Source organism: Blennius ocellaris, assembly GCF_963422515.1.
Source record: "Blennius ocellaris genome assembly, chromosome: 15".
NCBI classification, from domain to species: domain Eukaryota; kingdom Metazoa; phylum Chordata; class Actinopteri; order Blenniiformes; family Blenniidae; genus Blennius; species Blennius ocellaris.
The window spans coordinates 3,315,895-3,333,499 of NC_137664.1; the positions used below are offsets into that span (position 1 = coordinate 3,315,895).

At 40.6% G+C, this 17,605-nt stretch overlaps 1 protein-coding gene across 1 annotated transcript in view; it reads right to left on the minus strand.

Annotated features, from left to right (window-relative positions):
• Window positions 1-17,605, minus strand: part of LOC308140523 (uncharacterized protein) — a 57,074-nt gene that overhangs the window by 20,168 nt on the left and 19,301 nt on the right. Inside the window, exons 3-7 of the mRNA XM_080510340.1 lie at window positions 4,586-4,678; window positions 4,444-4,502; window positions 3,205-3,313; window positions 1,930-2,074; window positions 820-1,016 (exon numbers count right to left, since the gene is read on the minus strand). Of these exons, the coding sequence (XP_080366466.1) occupies window positions 820-1,016; window positions 1,930-2,074; window positions 3,205-3,313; window positions 4,444-4,502; window positions 4,586-4,678 (603 nt within the window). The remainder of the gene's footprint in view (window positions 1-819; window positions 1,017-1,929; window positions 2,075-3,204; window positions 3,314-4,443; window positions 4,503-4,585; window positions 4,679-17,605) is intronic.

Genomic DNA, 17,605 nt, shown 5'->3' on the forward strand with positions numbered 1-17,605 from the left:
CAGGAAGCTGCGTTTGTAAGTCCTTCAGTCGACATTCACGCGACGTAACTTTGAGGACTTCCTTTTAAGTCCTCATCCCCGCCTGAAACATTGTTTTAATCCAGACCGATGTTCTCCGGGAAGTTCATACATCCACTCCAGTGAAGCTCGAACGGAAAGTAATCGCTGCATTAATTAACACTTTGGTGGTTTTAAACCGTGTCAAAGGACAGAATTTCTCCTGACGGAGGTCAAAAAGTCTTGCAATGCAGCAGCTCTCTAAGAGAAATCCTCTCACCTTTTGCAATTTGAGGCCGACTGAAGCAACGTCACAGTGATTGAGTCGAGTCACAGGTTGACCGAGGAGCCGTGGAGGCTGCTGGACTATGTAAAGGAGGTACTTTGAGCTACTATATTAAATAATTATAATATTTAATAATAATAATTAATTAAATTTTTAACTCGTCTACCTCCGTCAGAGCCTCATTATAATTACTCACGCTCATTTCTTAAGTTATGTCCTACCCAGATATTTTTATATTTGTATATTTGTATATTTTTATTCCCTACTTTTTATATTCTATTCCATTGTATTTTATAAACCAGAATGCTGCAACAAAACAATTTCCCTTCGGGGATTAATAAAGTTATCTATCTATCTATCTATCTATCTAACTGAAAACATTTACATGCGTTTGCGCGAAGCAGAACAGAAAACAGACGCAGAAACAAGTACGCTTGTTGTAATGCGGGGCTGCAGACGCCTGGTATCTAATATTTCCAGTTTTGTTTTTTTTGTTGTCGTTTGACCTCATGGGGGGGGGGGGGGGTGTGTCTCACCACGATGGTCTGTCCCGGTTTGACGACGTTGAGCTCCGCCAGGCTCTGCAGGATCTCGCTGACGGCCTTCTCGCACAGCGACGCCCCGGCCGGAGGATCTCCTCCTCCTCCTCCTCCTCCTCGTCTTCCTCCCGGTTTGCTCTCATCCTCCTCCTCCTCCTCCTCTTCCTCTCGCTCGGCGCCCGTCGACTTGCGGCCTGGATGGCGAAACGCAGACGACACAATGTCACGCCGCTCTGAAAACTCTATGAAGTAACGAACGAGTATCAAACACACGTCTTCATCCCAATAACTCAACGCTGCGTTATTTCTATTTTGAGCGCCGGCCGGTTAATTTACATAATGAACAGTTACTGGTGTCGGAAAGCTTCTCATCTCGTGAGCAAATTACAGTTATTACTGCTCGCCGTGTCCAATGGAAGAATCCCTGTCGCCTCCAAATACAACACTTGAGGAAAATAGGGATGAAGAATGACTTCCTGCTTTTCACACTTTTCATCTTTCAGTAACTACTTTGTAAAAGTTCATTTAAAGAATTAACACCTTCCTTTATTTCTACCTTTCTATAGGAAATCTTGCCACTAAAAATCACTTAATTCAAATTTCAAAACCATTTTTTTTTTGGTTCATTTTCGATTCAAACAATTTACATGAAACGAGATTGTGTGCATTATAGCTGCAAAATGTGGGTATTTAAAATCTGCAGTTGTAGAACATGAGATATATATATATATATATATATATATATATATGAAAAGCAGCATAATTTCAATGTGACATTCATATTAAATCATCTGAATCGTTCCGTATCACCATAACAATTCGATTTATAGAAATTGCTTAAGTTTCTGCATTCGACTGACAGTAGAGATGTAATCGCCTTTTTTCCCTCTTTCTTTTAGAATAAAACATTCTTCTTTTTTAGAATAGAAGAAAAAATAGAAAAGAAATAGAAAAAATGAATAAGAAAAAAAAAATCCTCTCAAATCATCTCCATGCTTCTCATTAAATCAGACTACATTTCAGCCCCTGACCCTAAATGGGCGTAAAAATCAAACCAAAGTTTACGGCGGGCGGGAAATGGGACGAGTGTGTCTGGCGGGCGCTCACTGCTGCTGCTGCTGGGCTCCCCCGTCGACTTGTCGCTCTCGCCGTCCGCCTGACCGTCGGCGTCCTGCTCGGCGTGCTGCAGGCTGAGCTTGTGGCAAACCTCGAAGGCCTGGCCGACCGTCCGCACGATGCGCATGGCCTGTGTCTGGGGAGGGGGGGGGGGGTTACTGTCACTGTGAGTTCCTGATTCAAGTAAGCTTAAAAAAAAAAACCCGGATTTGAACCCATGACCTTCTCATTGTGAGGCGCCAGTGCAAACCATCGCTACAACCGTATTGATCTCATCTATAAATGAGAAACAAACCTGCACGAAGCTGCTCTTTGTAATTTCTTTGATAAGAAATTAATTTTATGCTATTGTTCTTTCAATGAACAAAATCATGTTTTTTTGTTGTGTCATTTTGTTTTTGCTTTTGTTATCATTGTTGTTGTGCTTTTTGTTTTGTTGTTGCTCAGGCTGGTTTAATCTCATGACAGTTGGAAAATATTTGGATCACTGTGATTATTGTATAAAAAAAAATATAAAAAGATATATAATTTTTTTTTAATATATATATGTATATATATATATATATATATATATATATATAATACTTTCCATAGTCGCAAACAAACCTGCTTACTCATGTGGATATGTTGGGCTTTTCTATTTTCTCTGTAAAAGCACATCGGAATGACTGTACTGTATTTAAAAATGTTTTTTTTAATTAAAAAAAGTTCACTTTCCGATGGTATTCCAACAGTGCTAATCATCTCCATACCTGCAATGACGCCACAAAAGTCAATAAAGTCTGTCCTCGCTCAAAAAAAACCCCCAAACAAAAACTAAAATATCAGACAAAATGCATGTTTTTCCACTCCTGGCAGACGCACGCACACGTTCCTCCCTCCGGCTCGGAGACAAATAATATCGTTTCTGTCGTTCGGTTCTCATTACAGCTGACAGATGAACACCGGAGCTCGGAGCCAGGACACTGCAGCGTCTCGAGGAGACGCGTCGGATGAGATTCAGCGGAAGAAAAGGTAAAGAGTCTGTATTCGCTGCCGACTCGGCCGGCGAATATCGACTAAGCCGCGGGAAATTAGACGCGAGATCAAACTTCAAAACCCGCAGATTGGTCAACTGAGCGGGCGGGAATCAGGAGGCGAACGAGGAGATAAACAATCAAATCTGAGGCGGATACGATCGGCCGGGTTAAACCGCTGGTTTTCCAGTTTTCCTATGAAAGTGAATCAACTCTTGCACTCGGAGCTGCAGACTGAACTTTACTTTACCTTCTTCTTTGATTTGAAGACGTTGCATCTGAAGGAATTACTGGAGCCGTCTCTGGCGATGTAGCTGAAGATCTTCAAGTCCTGCGAGTCGTGGGATACGTAGAAGATTCTGGAAAACAGTCACGTTTTCTAGATTCAATTTATTTATTTTTTAACATCATGAATCAGGTTTTTCACCCAAACACATAAAGTCGACATCTTTTGAAAATTTAATATTCATATAATCCAAAATGTCCTGGATATACAGATGCATCTCAGTGCAATCAGAATACAAAATAGTTTTTTTTAATAATAATCATTGATTTTTTTTTTAAGAATAAAAGCCTGAAATACATCGAGTTAATATGCTGTGTATGTGATCTGTCAAGTTTTCATTTTGTTATTGAATCAGTGAAATAAGTTTTCAATGATATTTTAATTCAATGAGATGCACCTCTATATTATATTATATTATATTATATTATATTATATGTAAATCCATACATAATATTATGGAAGTATAGGTTCTTTTTGTGTTATTTCTGTGCATTACACATATCGATTATGCAAGGTCAGCTTTTAATATGTGAAATAAATGTGTGACTAAAAGTGGTTACATCACAGAAATTGTGCAACTCACTGGTTAAAGGAGCTTATTCGATTGATATTTCATAGTTTGTGGCCGAAGCACAAAAAAAACCCGAAGGGAAAAATGAAAAACAACAAAGTCACCAAAGCACAAATGCATTAATACTCTTGTGTTTCTATTGTTCCGTTATCTCAATACACCCGTCCGGTTTTGATAAACCTCCGATGACCAGTACTGACATTAGAGGTCAGTATCGGCTCTTATCTGTACATAGATGCAACAGACTGTGTGTCCTGAAGCCTTTCTATCCGTTCCACCGTGAACCCCTGCAGCAGTTTGACCTCCTGACCTTCCGACGACGCAAGAGCCTCAAACATCACAGATTCAAAAATAAATAAATAAATAAATAAAAATCTCAGAGCGAAACAGATGACATACTTTTTAAAGAGGACATATGCTCCGGCAGCGACGAGCTCTGGATTATTCATTATCGATGCAGATGCATTCGGCACGTATGGAAAAAAAAAGCACATTAGCCGGATCTTGAAAGCGGCGAGGCGCGACTCTGATTTCCACTAAGAGCCGGAGATTCACACGCGAACGCGTCGGGTGAAAATCCCAAGCGCCGGGAAGCCGAAACGCGTCGTGAAGACGCGTCGAGCACCACTCACCTGTATATTGGATCGTGCATGATCAGCATCTTGCTCTCGTCCCACGTCCATTCTTTCCTCTGTTTGAGACAATCGGGCACAGATGATGCGGTTGATCGCCGATATTTGAAGGGGTGAAAGTTCAGAAACAGCGTCAATTTACCTTCTGTTTCCTCCTCAGCATGACTTTGACGCCGTCCACCGACACCACGATGCTCACCTTCTTCTTCTTGATGTTCTTGGCTTTGAATTCATACTGCGAGACGATGAAAATACGCAAAATTCAGAAGACGGTCGAGTGACACGGTGAACAATTTAACATTGCGGAGCCATAAATATCATAAAACTTAAACGGTTTGAACCCTGCGATCCGATTATGTCTGTATTTATTTCCACCGTGTTTCATGTCTCATAAACGAATTTGTATTTCCTGATTTACGATCTTGTCTTGCTTATTGGCCCTCAGGCTTTATGTTTGGCAACCCTGCCTGAGTGTGTGTGTGTGTGTGTGTGTGTGTGTGTGTATCAGTGTATTCCAGCGATCATACGCTTAATATCTGTTCCCGACTGTGACGTGAGTCGTGGACGTCATGAACTCGGGTGCACCAGTAGGTTTGATTGCAAATATCATGACGACATCAAAACAAGTGGAAATGAGGTCAATGAAGACAAGATCACAGGTTTTTGGGGTTGGTTTATTTATTTATTTATTTGTTTTCTGTTCGAGCGTGGAAGCGGACAGTGCTCTGTGACGCTGTGTCACTTTGACTTAAAACATAAATCCGATTCGAGTCACATCATATAGACACTTCTCTCTGATTGTATTGACTTTTCCAATTGGCATTAGGTAATTCAATACATGCGCTGCTATTATTTTTTTTTTTTATAAATTGGTCGTAACAAAGCCACAGGTTTTCACAAGGGCGATCCATTGCTTTTTGACATTAATAATTAAATTCCTCTGAAAAAAAATATACTAAAACAAGAAAATTTATACTTAAAATAAGCAAAATTATCTGCCAACAGAACAAGAAAATTTTACTTGACAAGATTTTCAAAAATAAGAAAATAATTCTAGCCCCATATGACCCAGCGTCTTGAAAATAGTATTTTTGGACTCAAAACAAGTATTATTTTCATGTGTTATTATTTTCAAATCTTAAAATAAGAAGATTTAGCTTATGAAATGTGAGTTCAGGTCCTCTGGTTGATGGTCAGTCATCTTAAAATGAGAAAAATGCTTGTTTTAAGCCAAACAGTACTTATAACTAGTTTTGAATACTCAACGCCAAGACCATTCTAGCGAATCAGAAAATAAAGTAATAATAATCGTAAAACTAGAATAATCTTGGCGGAGAATTTTGTTTTAAGCAAAAATGACTTATTAGTCAAAAACAAGTATTTTTTCACTTAATTTAAGAAATTATATCTTAACTTTTTGCAGTGTATATGTATTAAATCGTGACGTAAAGCAAATAGATGAGCAGTGCAAATAGCTTGGGAGCTCCCAGAGCCGGAAAATCAAACAATAACGACATGCGTTGAGGGTAAACGACGGCGTGGTTACAGGCTGCGGCCCACGGAAGCCCGAGGACACCGACTGCACTGAATTAAACAGCAGCGCCTAAGTGATCTAAGTGAAAAGGCCCGGGACTCGGGATCGCCGTGACTCCTGCTCGCCGGGTGGAGGGAAACAGCTGCGTGTGCACTGAGTGACTAACGCGTTTCCACCTCGTCAGCCGGTCGAGCGCTCCGCCGAGGAGCTCGGCCTTTCTGGCCCGTCGAACCCGATCAGCGTCTGTTTTTAACACGGAGCGGGTTCGGCGGCCAGGAGAGGCGCCCCCCCCCCCACCACCCCCACCCCCCACCCCGCCGGGGTCAAACGCCGGGTCGCCGGATGCACGCGTACGACTTCTGGCCTCAACGGACCGCGAGACATTTTCACTAGTAAATTTGTATTACAACATAAACTCGGCCACACTGTTGGGAGTGCATTTAACACTTGAAACGGCAGGTGTTTCTACATTGAAACCATACGTGACGTACTTATAATGCCAAAAAAATTTATATCAGATGCAGACAATAGCTTGAGATTAGCCTGAAAGATAAATGGGAATGGGTACACAATAAACAACACACACACACACACACACACGTTCAGAAGAGACACCAATGAAGATCACACATTCTTGAAGTGTGCACACAGAAAGAACGTGCGAATGCTGTCAAAGCAATTCATATTTACTGTAAACAAATTAAAGTATAGAGATGTGCGCAGCAAAAACTTAATTTTGACCTTCGAAAAAAAATTCTGCTATTTTTCAAACTTTAAATTCTGGTGCTTTAATCAATTTTCGTAAAGATTGCCTACCAAAATGATAAGAAAAAAAATACATTATTTTAGCAATGCAGCAAGAAAGCACATGTCAGTTCATATACGCCCCCTTGAGGTGAGGCAGAGTACTGCCTGCCTCACCTGCTGACTTTGTCGTTACGATCGGCGAGAACGATTCTATCACACGTGCTTTAAAGACAATACACAGACAGAGAGCCATGCTGAATAACAAATATTTCTGTAAAGTTCATGTTGTTGATATGCTGAGGAACAAAAACGGACCCGTGTCATGTGACCCAGTTTGTATTGGATCACAGTGGTGAAGTTTCTTTCCAAATAAACTGTTAATTACAGCAGAATTAGGTTTTTTTGCAGGCCTGAATGCCTATTTTTCTTTTTTTCTTTCATTTGTTGTATTTTTTTTTTTTTTTTTTTACTTCCCGCGTAAATTGCTTGTGTGGGGCAAGTTTTCAAACCCATGGTTGCTTGTTTCTCTCATCAGATCTGGCAGCTCTGCAGTGGATCTCCTCAGAAAGCAGTAAAAGGTGCAGTCCTTTGCCACAGACTGCCAAAAGTAACAACAAACAGCTGAAACCAAATGCTCTACAGCCAAATGGCACAAGCGAACGCAGAGGGGAGTGAGCGGATACAAGAGGACATAAAATGCAAAGGTGAACAAGCCACCTGGGACATGTGACCTTTTAATGAAGCCGCCATGGAGCAATTAGGAGCGGGATGATGGAAAAACAAATCAAGTCAACTAAGCACAGATCAGGGCGGCACAGTACAACACAAATATCTGGTCGTTGCGATATCAACAAGCGCAATAAACGCATCGCAAAAGAAAAATATCTCAAATGTTTAGCACCGATGCAGAACACGTTGTGTTTTTAACACATTTCTCCTCGATCAGCTTGGATTTCTTTACAATCACTTTACCGTTCACCGTCTAAAACTGACACTAAGAATTAAACCTTTGTTTTGGCAAAATAGACTTAAACAAACAAAAAGTTCAAAATAGCAGTCTTATACATATATTTGATGTGGAGGAAGGTATTTTGCAAGCAGAGCTGTGAACTTCCTGTTAGCGCAATATTATGTTATGTTATGCTATGCTATGCTATGCTATGCTATGTTATGTTATGTTATGTTATGCTATGCTATGCTATGTTATGTTATGTTATGTTATATATCTGTGCATTGATGCTCTGAAATTCGAAAAGACAGACTTTTAAATATGAATGAAAAATAGGACCAAATGGTGGATTTCCCCAAATTGTACAAATAACAATTTTATCAAAAGTGTATATGATTAAAAACCCAAATTACTTCATACCTGCTGGGTATAGAGGAAAACGCAAAAATCTACAAAAAAAAATAAAAATGGGGGGGGGTCAAAGGCGGTAAAAGTGATGGCCGAGTACATATCTTTGCAATATCTTCTCGACAAGATGCTCGTCATCGTCACAGATCTGACTGAGCAAACGACCCAATGAAGTCACTTCAGCGTCGCACTTTCCTTTCCCGATCACCTCCCGCCTGTGTGTTTCTGTGCTCTCCCCTGCCCTGGATCCATGGTGATTAAAGTTTTCAGCTTCTAATTATACAGAACCGTGTCCTGAGAGAGCTGATTAAATAGAGGAAAAAAGGTTTGGAGTGGGACTGAAAGGAGGGAAATAAACCACAGAGACGGGTGAAGAGAAGCTGCTTTAAAGAGGAGGATCGGAGGGTAAAAAAATGAAAGTGAAGCAAAACGTAGTGGTGAGATGAAAGGAAAGTGTGAAAGCAAAATGCAATTTAATTCTATTGCATGGTACTTGTGAAATGTAGAAAACCCAGACACCGATGTGAAGAATGTGGAATTTTGTAGGGAGTTACTAAAGTGACACGCGTGAGGCGACTGAGCAGAACAAGGATCTTAAGGAAAGGCTTGGAAGGCGACATTAATCTGAGAGGGAGGGAACAGAAAAAGTGTGTGATTGTAGTCAAATGTGTTGGTTTCTGTTTTACCTAGAAACAAAAGTACAAACAAGACCGAGACTGATGTTTTGGCTTTACAAATTAAAAGTTTGATTTGATTCTCAAACTGGATTAAAAATTTAAAAAGAAATAAAAAGTCAAAAGTGGTCAAAATTCTTCTTTTTTTAAAATATATTATTATTATTATTATTATAATAATAATAATAATAATTATTATATGGTTATTATTGATATAAATATCTATATTTTAGATTATAGATATTTTAGATTTACAATTTTTAATTTATTGCTGCACACAAGTGTTCAATTATAGAGAATTTCATTTCAGTAACAATAAATATTTGTAACAATCCATCAGAAATAAATATTTCAAGTTAGGTAAAGAAGCCTAAAGGTTCAGGATTGCTTCGGGTCTTTTGTGGAAATTGAGCACAATATTGTCTTTAAAAAAAAAAAAAAAAAAAAAATTTTAATGAACAGAGAAAAGCAGGTTTCTCATTCTACTTCAAAACACACCATTGATAAGACGTATTCCTTGGTAAAACGTATCGTTTTTGCATTTTTCGTTTCAGAAAAGTATCGCATGTACACGGCAAAGTTTTGAAAAACAATGTCCATTAAAACAGAAATGGTCAAAAAACTACGTAATTAGCAGAATTTCTGAAAAGCTGCATTAACCCCTCCCACTTCTTCATGGAGTCGGAGAGTTTTCAAAAAGTTGTGTTTTCAGTGGCTCTGAGCGCCATTGTAAAATGTAAAAGGACCCTTAAAGCACAACAATAGTTTTCAGTTTTCACTTGAAAAAGTTTTTACACAGGGCCTAAGTTACGTTTACGCAGATTTTACGAGGTCCTTGTTGTGATAAATAGCATTTTCAAATCATTAAGAATATAAAACAATGTCAAACTCGCCAGAGTGTTGTTTGCAGTCCAGTGCAAGTTATCAAACAAATATTTTGTTTTCCAGACTTAGCCTACATGTCACTTTGTGTTTATTTTCTAGATTTTCTAGATTCTGTCAAACTGTGATGATTTAGTTAAATAACGTTTAACTGCAGCACAGTTTTAAAACCATCTGACGAGTTTTGACAGTGCTGTAGCGCCGACTGGTGGCGAGTAGGAGCATGACATTTAAGTGTTTTTTGGTTTCTTTGCACATTATTAAAACTATTTCTCAAATTATTGTGACTTATGTGACAAAATGCTGCTAAGTACTTCATTTTTTTTAAAAAGTTGTCCACAAATAAAAGTTATTAACAAGAAAACAAACTGCTATAAGATTCGAGAAGGATGAGCAAGACACAGTTTATCGCAAATATTATCGTCATAAACACGACTTCAACAGCCACAAAATAGTAACTGAACTTCAAAAATGTTAAGTTTTTCTGCTCTATGCATTTATAGCCACATATTTGACCAATAAGATGAAATCTGACAAGTTCGTTTCTCGCAACACCCAACAATTATCACGTTTTTCAGCCAATATCATGCCGACACTGTCGTTTCACGCACAAAAAACAAATTAACCATCTTCACAACAGTTTGAATAATTCACAGCTCATGTCATCGCCCCGATGAAGCAAAATGAGTTTTCGCATCTTCACCCAAACTATGAAATTTTCATCCCGACAGTGTAAAAGTGCTTTTAAATATTCACGCTTTAATGCGATTGTGTTGTTCGTTTTTTTTTCTCCTCTTTTCTTTCCTGGAACAAACAATTCAAAGCTTCCCCTCAGCCTCGACATGTCAGGTGAGGAAAAAGATGTTTTGTTTTGTTTTTTTACAAATTTTCAAACTGTTCAGAATTACACGACCACGTCCAGGAATAACACACATACGCCGAATATGGAGAAGATTTGTATAAAAAGTCCTAAAAGCGACCGCTGCGGAGCGGGAATACCGAGGTACGCCGGTTGGGACGTGTCGCATTTACGCCGTCGGACTCATCAGTCTTCCCACACAGCGGGAACAAATTCTCTCTGCAATCTATTATGAAGGCGGCAGACAGAACAGTGACGGCTGTTGCTGTGCGCACAAAATGAGGAGTGAGAGGAGGAGACCGGATCTCAGCATCATAAATTTTGACTCAGTTGCTTTAAACAGTGACGACTAAACCGGGGGAGACACGAGGGGGCCATTCACTTTTCATTAGTAACATTGAAGCACGGCAAAGACAAAAGAATTTGGTGTGACAGTTTTGGAGCACTTTCTCGTTGTGGCATGAATAATCAAACTGCATGATCATTATTTGATTGCGGAAACCGCATCTCAAGATCTACGCCTGTTTGCACTCAAGCGGTTATTAACGAAACTGAGAACTGTGTTAGTCTTAGTGGCAACATGTAAAAATGTTTGTCGTGTGGTTAAAGTCTTTTTTATGTTTGTTTGGGGTTTTTTTTCTGAAGAAACTTGTACTTTTCCATCAAAGAGCATCAGTTTCACTGAGAAAATGTTTATTTTGAGTCATTTGATGTTGAATCAACGCCTCCAACCAGTTTATCAAACATTAAATAATTAATATTAGTATGAATATCTTTACGCTGGGCTTAAAAAGACCAAAGAAAACAGTTTTCTCTTGCAATAATCCAAAGGTTTAGTTCGGTCGTGTGCCACCTTCCGTTTTCACGGCCCACGAGGCATTTAAAAAAAAATTCAGGATGCAATAAGAAAGCCCACTAACTCAATTCAGACCCAATAATCATTTGCAGTTGGTTATTAGATATTGTAAAACAAGATGAAAATGAAGACGGCATTAATGCACATGCACGCATTTGTATACAATTAGGTTGATTTAATTTAATTAGCTCTTTGTGTTGCATGTCAACAAACAGCTCAGTCATGCAGCGAAGGTTTCCTGTCAACATGCAATAATCCCACAATGTTGAGTATTGAGCCAGTAATATGATTTTAGAGTAACAGAATCACTTAAGTAGATGACTCATGTCTTTGTCATGACAGTGTGTTAATAGTGTTCCTTATCTCGCCCTGGATATCCACCAGCTGTGCCTGGGCCATGTTTTGTTTTTTTGTTTTCTGTACATCTGATTTGATGTAGTTTGTTGATTTATTATTTTAGTTTTTTTAATGTTCCACTTAGTTTCTGATTTTGGCTGCATATATATCTGCTGTCAATGAAATGTCAAAGATTTTTCTTTTCTGTGTTGCTGTAGCTAAATTTTGTTGTCATAAAGTGACATCTAGTGGTCCTCGATGGTATTTACCTGTATATTTTGATCTATAAGTTGTCGGATTATGTAAAATTCCTTTTCTAAAGGTTTTCCAGCAGTACTAATCGTCTCCATACCTGGAGCGACGCCCCAGAAGAGAAGAAAGTGTGTCCTCTCTCTCCCTGGCTTGTTTCAACTTTTAAAAAGTGTGTTGCTCCAACCAGCCAATCAGAAATCAAACCCTATATAGTGTCGCCGGGGAGCTTTAGCCAATCCCAATCAAGGTAGGCTCCTCCCCCTTTGACTCCTCCCACAATTAGGCAGCTCTGCTCTGGCACATGGCACCACGAGAGGAAGTTCTTCCTCCTCTTCCCATAGATGGGCGTGTGTGGGCGGAGCCAGTCCAGCTCACACAGACACAGCAGATTCTGAATGCAGCTCCTATGAGCCAAGAGTCAATGGTGCAGCTTGTTCCGCCTGTTTCAGCAAAAGATTTTAATATCAGTATTTTTCCATAACATTATCAGGCAAACAGCTTTATAAAAATAGACTTCTGTCATTTTGAATTTGCAGAGCATTGAAGGACGATCAGCTATAAGACGATCTATAAAGAAGGTGGAACATAAAGAAATGGAAAAAAGTTTCAGTAAAGAAATCCGAGCTGCTGTTTGCCAAGTTTTCCACCATCCAGCTCTCTAATTGCTCCACTCTGCCACTGCGACTTCATTAAAAAGGTCACCAACTGAATATATGTGCTACATATTGTGCAGCCCTTCTTTAGATACTGTAAATAAAACCCCAGCCTCCAAACTGCACCTGCCAAAAAAACAAAAAACAAAAAACGACTACCATAGAGGCCGATTCAGTAAATGTTAATCGCTTTGTGCTTCAAAGAAAAAAAATAAAAAAAAGAGTTGGGGAAAAGGACAAACGCCCCCCCCACTCTGCTTTTAATGTATATTTTTAGAACGAGTAAACGAGCTCGACTTACGTTGAGCAAAATAAATCATAGATTGGGAATTTTGAGGGCAACCTCCCAGCCCCCCTCCGACAATCCTGAAAAGCAGAGGAATGCGGGGTGCATTGTGGGTCATTGATACTCCCTGTTGTACCGCCGAATCCATACAGGAGGCCACAATAGGCTCTATAGATGGAAACCTAGCAACGCCTTCATTATAATTCCCAGGATTTGGGGAGTACCAAGGACTTTCGCTGCTTTTTTTTCCCCTTTCTCCCCCCCCCCCCCCACCAAATTGGTTACACAAAGAGACGACTGTTGGGATCAGAACTGAGAAACACAACAGCTGCCTGAGAGCCAAGAGGAAAGATTTCCAGGAAATCGACATGTGGGGAAGGAATCTGAATGAAAGTTGATCATTTAAGTCCCTTTGTGTTGATCGCTTCTTTGCGTCCAGTTGTTCACTCACTTGTCGGTCTAACGTGAAACAGAATATTTCATGAAGTTTTACTGTGGAAACTATTAATTCAGTTTAATTCAAATTTAATTCAATTAATTCATTTGTTACATGATGCAGTGTGTTTTGCCTGGTACCGGCGATTCATTTCTACAAGATTCAGTAAATTAGTCAGTACAAACTTTATATTCTTCCTCAAACTTCTTGTTTTTTTTTTTGTTACGATGAGCCACCAAGTTTGCCAAAATGCTTATGAGCACAAACATTAGAGCGTAAATAAAGAAAAGCAGTTGTACTGTATGCATCATGTACACTCTCTTTGAAAGCCTGGCTACTTTGACCACACCTCCTTTTTTTTTTTGCCTGGACATTTATTGTTTTTCATGTGTTTAAATGGGCAGGTGCTTTAAACAGAATAATACAGTACTTTCGGAAGATATGTTGCAGATTGCTCAGAAAGCAACAATACCTCCCATATTGCAGCCCTGAAAACAATTACAGTATTTTATAAATAATAAGTCAACGTTTTTTTAGTTGCTCAGTTGGTCATGTGACTTAAGTTAAAAAGCAATTTATATCAAAATATAATAGTACATACAATCTGTGGCCACCAGTTGTCCCCGTATGGCAACAAAATGCTTCTACAGGACCACAGAAAAAACCTGTATTACTGTTGTGTTTGACTGACACTTTAAAGCATGACGCAGTAATTAAACAAAACATGTCAAAATAGACAAAATAGAAAATTGAACAGAGAGACACAAAGAAAGTTTGGAGTTTCTCAGAAACTTTGTAAAGCTGGAGAAAACAAAGGAGGCTAATTGTGGAGTAAAAGAAATTCTCGAACAGGAGCTGCTGCTTGAGGATCAGCACACAAATTCCACTCTTCATGACGTATTTTCTGACAGACGTGATTTTTGGTGCGACTTCTAGTCCAGAAAATACGGTAAGTAGTTTGATTTCATACAACTTGAAGTTATAGGACACGATACGAATTAAACGAATGGAACTTTCAATAATGTTTTGGGTTTTTTTGTTGAACTGCAATCATGACAAACACTTAAGTATATGAACTTATAATACATTGGTACAAGCATCTGATGTCTTTCTGCTTTGTTGTTAATGTCCAAATAACATTTACTTCTTTTTAATGAAATGCGGGTCTGCAGTTCTCAACAGCGACTGAACAGTTGTACATCTTTGTTTTTTGACTGTTTTGCTTTTTATTTATTTTTTGTGCTTGTATATTTCAGATCCCAGCCTGCTGCCACAAAGTATGATGTGATGTTGAACCCCCCCCCCAAAAAAAAACACTAAACGTCAAATACGGTAGCTGTGCCAGTAGAACTCCATCTGACAATATATTGGCATGCAGAGCATGGATGCATGGTGCAGGGAAGCATCATCTGTATACTGCAACCGTTGATATGACATTGACGATAAATCTGTGATATATAGTCGAAAGACAAATTTATTTTTATTTTTTTTAAGGGATAGGCCTGCATCTTAACATTTCCCTTAGGGAAGTGTTTTTGCCCCTCGTCTGCTCAGGTGGCACTTTAAGACGGATATCTCAATATCATGATCGGACAGGGAGGAGGGGGGGGGGGGCGGTTAGATTCCTCCAGAGCAACCTGGCACGTCTCATCATTAGTCAGCAGGCGAGCGTATGAGGGAGCAATTACCTCGACAGCAGCCACTCAGGGCGACCTTGGCCTAGATCAGAACCAGAGAGGGATTTCTGCACGCTGGCAAAGGAGTATGTGAAAATCATCTCTGAGCGAGATAAGGAGCAAGAAAGAAGAAAAGAGGAGAATGTGTGTGTGGCCTGATGCCGACTCCCCCCCCCCCCACCCTCTCCCCTGTGCTCTTATTATCATGGATTGAGCTCCAGGGCCGGTGAGCAGCAGCAGTCGTCTCCTGAGGGACGGCGGGCACTAACAGGAAACAACCCGCTCAACGTTCTGCCTAATGGGGACTTCTCCATGGCACCGAGGTTTCACACATGACTGGAAACCCACTGCGAAAACAACCCGGGGCCGTTAACGACCAAACCTGTGTCTTATAAAGACAATCTGGATGTTTACGTCTATATTTGTGTGACAAGCCGGCACCGGCGCCACATGGGCTCCATGCGAGGGCTGCAGCTGAGACTTTTCCCCAGACAAATGACTTCCATTACTTACTCCTGCAAGTCTGTTTATAGCGGCAGACGGGCGGAATTGATCAATCACGGTTTGGTTTTTAATACGTCCGACGCCGAGGCGCAGAAAGAATCGGGGCCCGTGAAGTCGGGAGGGCGCAGACGGGCATCACAAGCTCGCCGTGATTGATCGTCGTAACGTTCTCTCGCCTGGAATTGAAGTGGCAAGGTCAGGGTGGAAAACCTTGCCCCGAATCGAAAGCAAGCAGTGTCGGCTGGGTGGAACCTTTGAAGAGGAGCCGACAGCGACTTGAAGTGTGTGTGTGTGTGTGTGTGTGTGTGTGTGTGTGTGTGTGTGTGCGTGCTTCTCCTCCAGCGTTGGCGCCCTTCGAGTGGGAATGGACCCACGCTTGAGCGAGCCTCTGACACGCCGAGAGAAAGGACAGCCAGCCTGACGGCAGCTACTCAGGCTCGGTCACATGGGACGGCGGAGGAAACACAAAAGAACAACCTGAGCATGCCAAACGCTGGCGCTCAATGACAAGCAGGGCAGGAGGTGTGCGGGAGGCGGCGAGGTTGCCGGCAGAACGCCCGCGCCCAAAGTGGTATCGCCGGATCCGCATCGCACCGGAGTTTGAGGCCGGAAAGCTCAGATGAGCTTCAACATGTTGTTAAAAAGGAATTAATCAGGCGTGTCCAGGCACCTGGAAGAACTGAGGAAATGAAGAAATGGAGGTGTTGCATTCGGGAGGAGGGATATCTGAATATCTATTTGGCTGCATAAGGGAGCATAACATGACGTGACGTGAGAAACTGAAAGAGACTCGGGCTGCATTAATAGCAGAAGACGCGCTAACGCTGCTGCTGAGGCGGTTTGAGATCATTGAATTCAAAGTTATGGCATGCCCAGTGTGCAAATGTTTCTGAAAAATTGGCTGCATTTCCTACCTTTGATGAAATATTCCCTTTCCAACTATTGCAAGTTGCCCTGTTGTCGTCCTTTCTGCTGGAACGGAACCAAACGCTTTGCGCGTTAGTGCCGCTTGGCGGCCATTTTGGCTGCACTGGTCAATGGCTTTGCGTAGCTTGTGTAAGCTACTCGACGTCATTTGCGCAGACTGGAATCGATATCGTTTTGCAAGTTGGGCAAAAAAGATTCCAGGGAATTGAAACACTGGGAACCGGTTGTTGTTGTTGTTGTAGAATCGGTGATCCCGACTCACTCGTCAACAGACTGGATCTCTTAACCCACAGTAGCTCGATTATTGAAAGCTTTAATTTAATGTCACTTAAAATCAAGAGGTTTCAACTTAAAACCATTGAAATGTAAAATAATAAATGGTACCAATCAAAAATGATTAGGACAAGTAACTTAAGAGGAAGTTTTAGTTTTTCTCTTCTTTGTTATTATATTATATATTATACTTCTGTTATGTTTGATTTCTTTCCCAGTTTTTTTTTTTCTCTTGCATCCCGGATAACTTTATGGATTTTTAAGTGAAAGGCAAAAATAAGCCTTGGTATCAGCCGAGACCCATTTCACCTACAGAAAAAGTGGGAAAAAAAGTGTGTGAGAACTTTAATGAACTATAAAGGGAATGCACAAAATTCCATTTTTGCACTGTCAGTGTAACCAAAATAAACCATTCATTCCTTCACGTCTGGCAGCAGACACACAACAAAACAGACGAAAGGCAGCGCCTTCAACATTCATTCCCAGACCCCCAGTTAAAGTGATCCATACATTAGAAATTGTAAATCGTTAAAACCTAATTGTGACTGGAAGACTAATTTGCCATGAGAATGATCGTCGCAGGAGTGGCCGTCCCGATGTGGCGGATAATTGGACCTGCCAGCGACGGTCTGCGGCAGTGACGCACGCCGCCGCTGCCGCGGCTTTAAAAACTGTTGCATTTCATTTCTGGAGTGCTTCACTGGCTCGGGCCAGAGAGGCTGTCAGGACATCATTACCGACTGATTTAGCCACCGGCAGACATTAGGATAAAGAAAAGGTCCTTTGAGGTAGAGACTGCTCTGTACCCAAAAAAAAACACACACACAAAAAAAAAAGAAAGAAGAAAGAAATGCACTGGTGGACTGAAGGATGGGAATATCGTGGCGGCGGCAGCGCAGCGTTCTGCAGG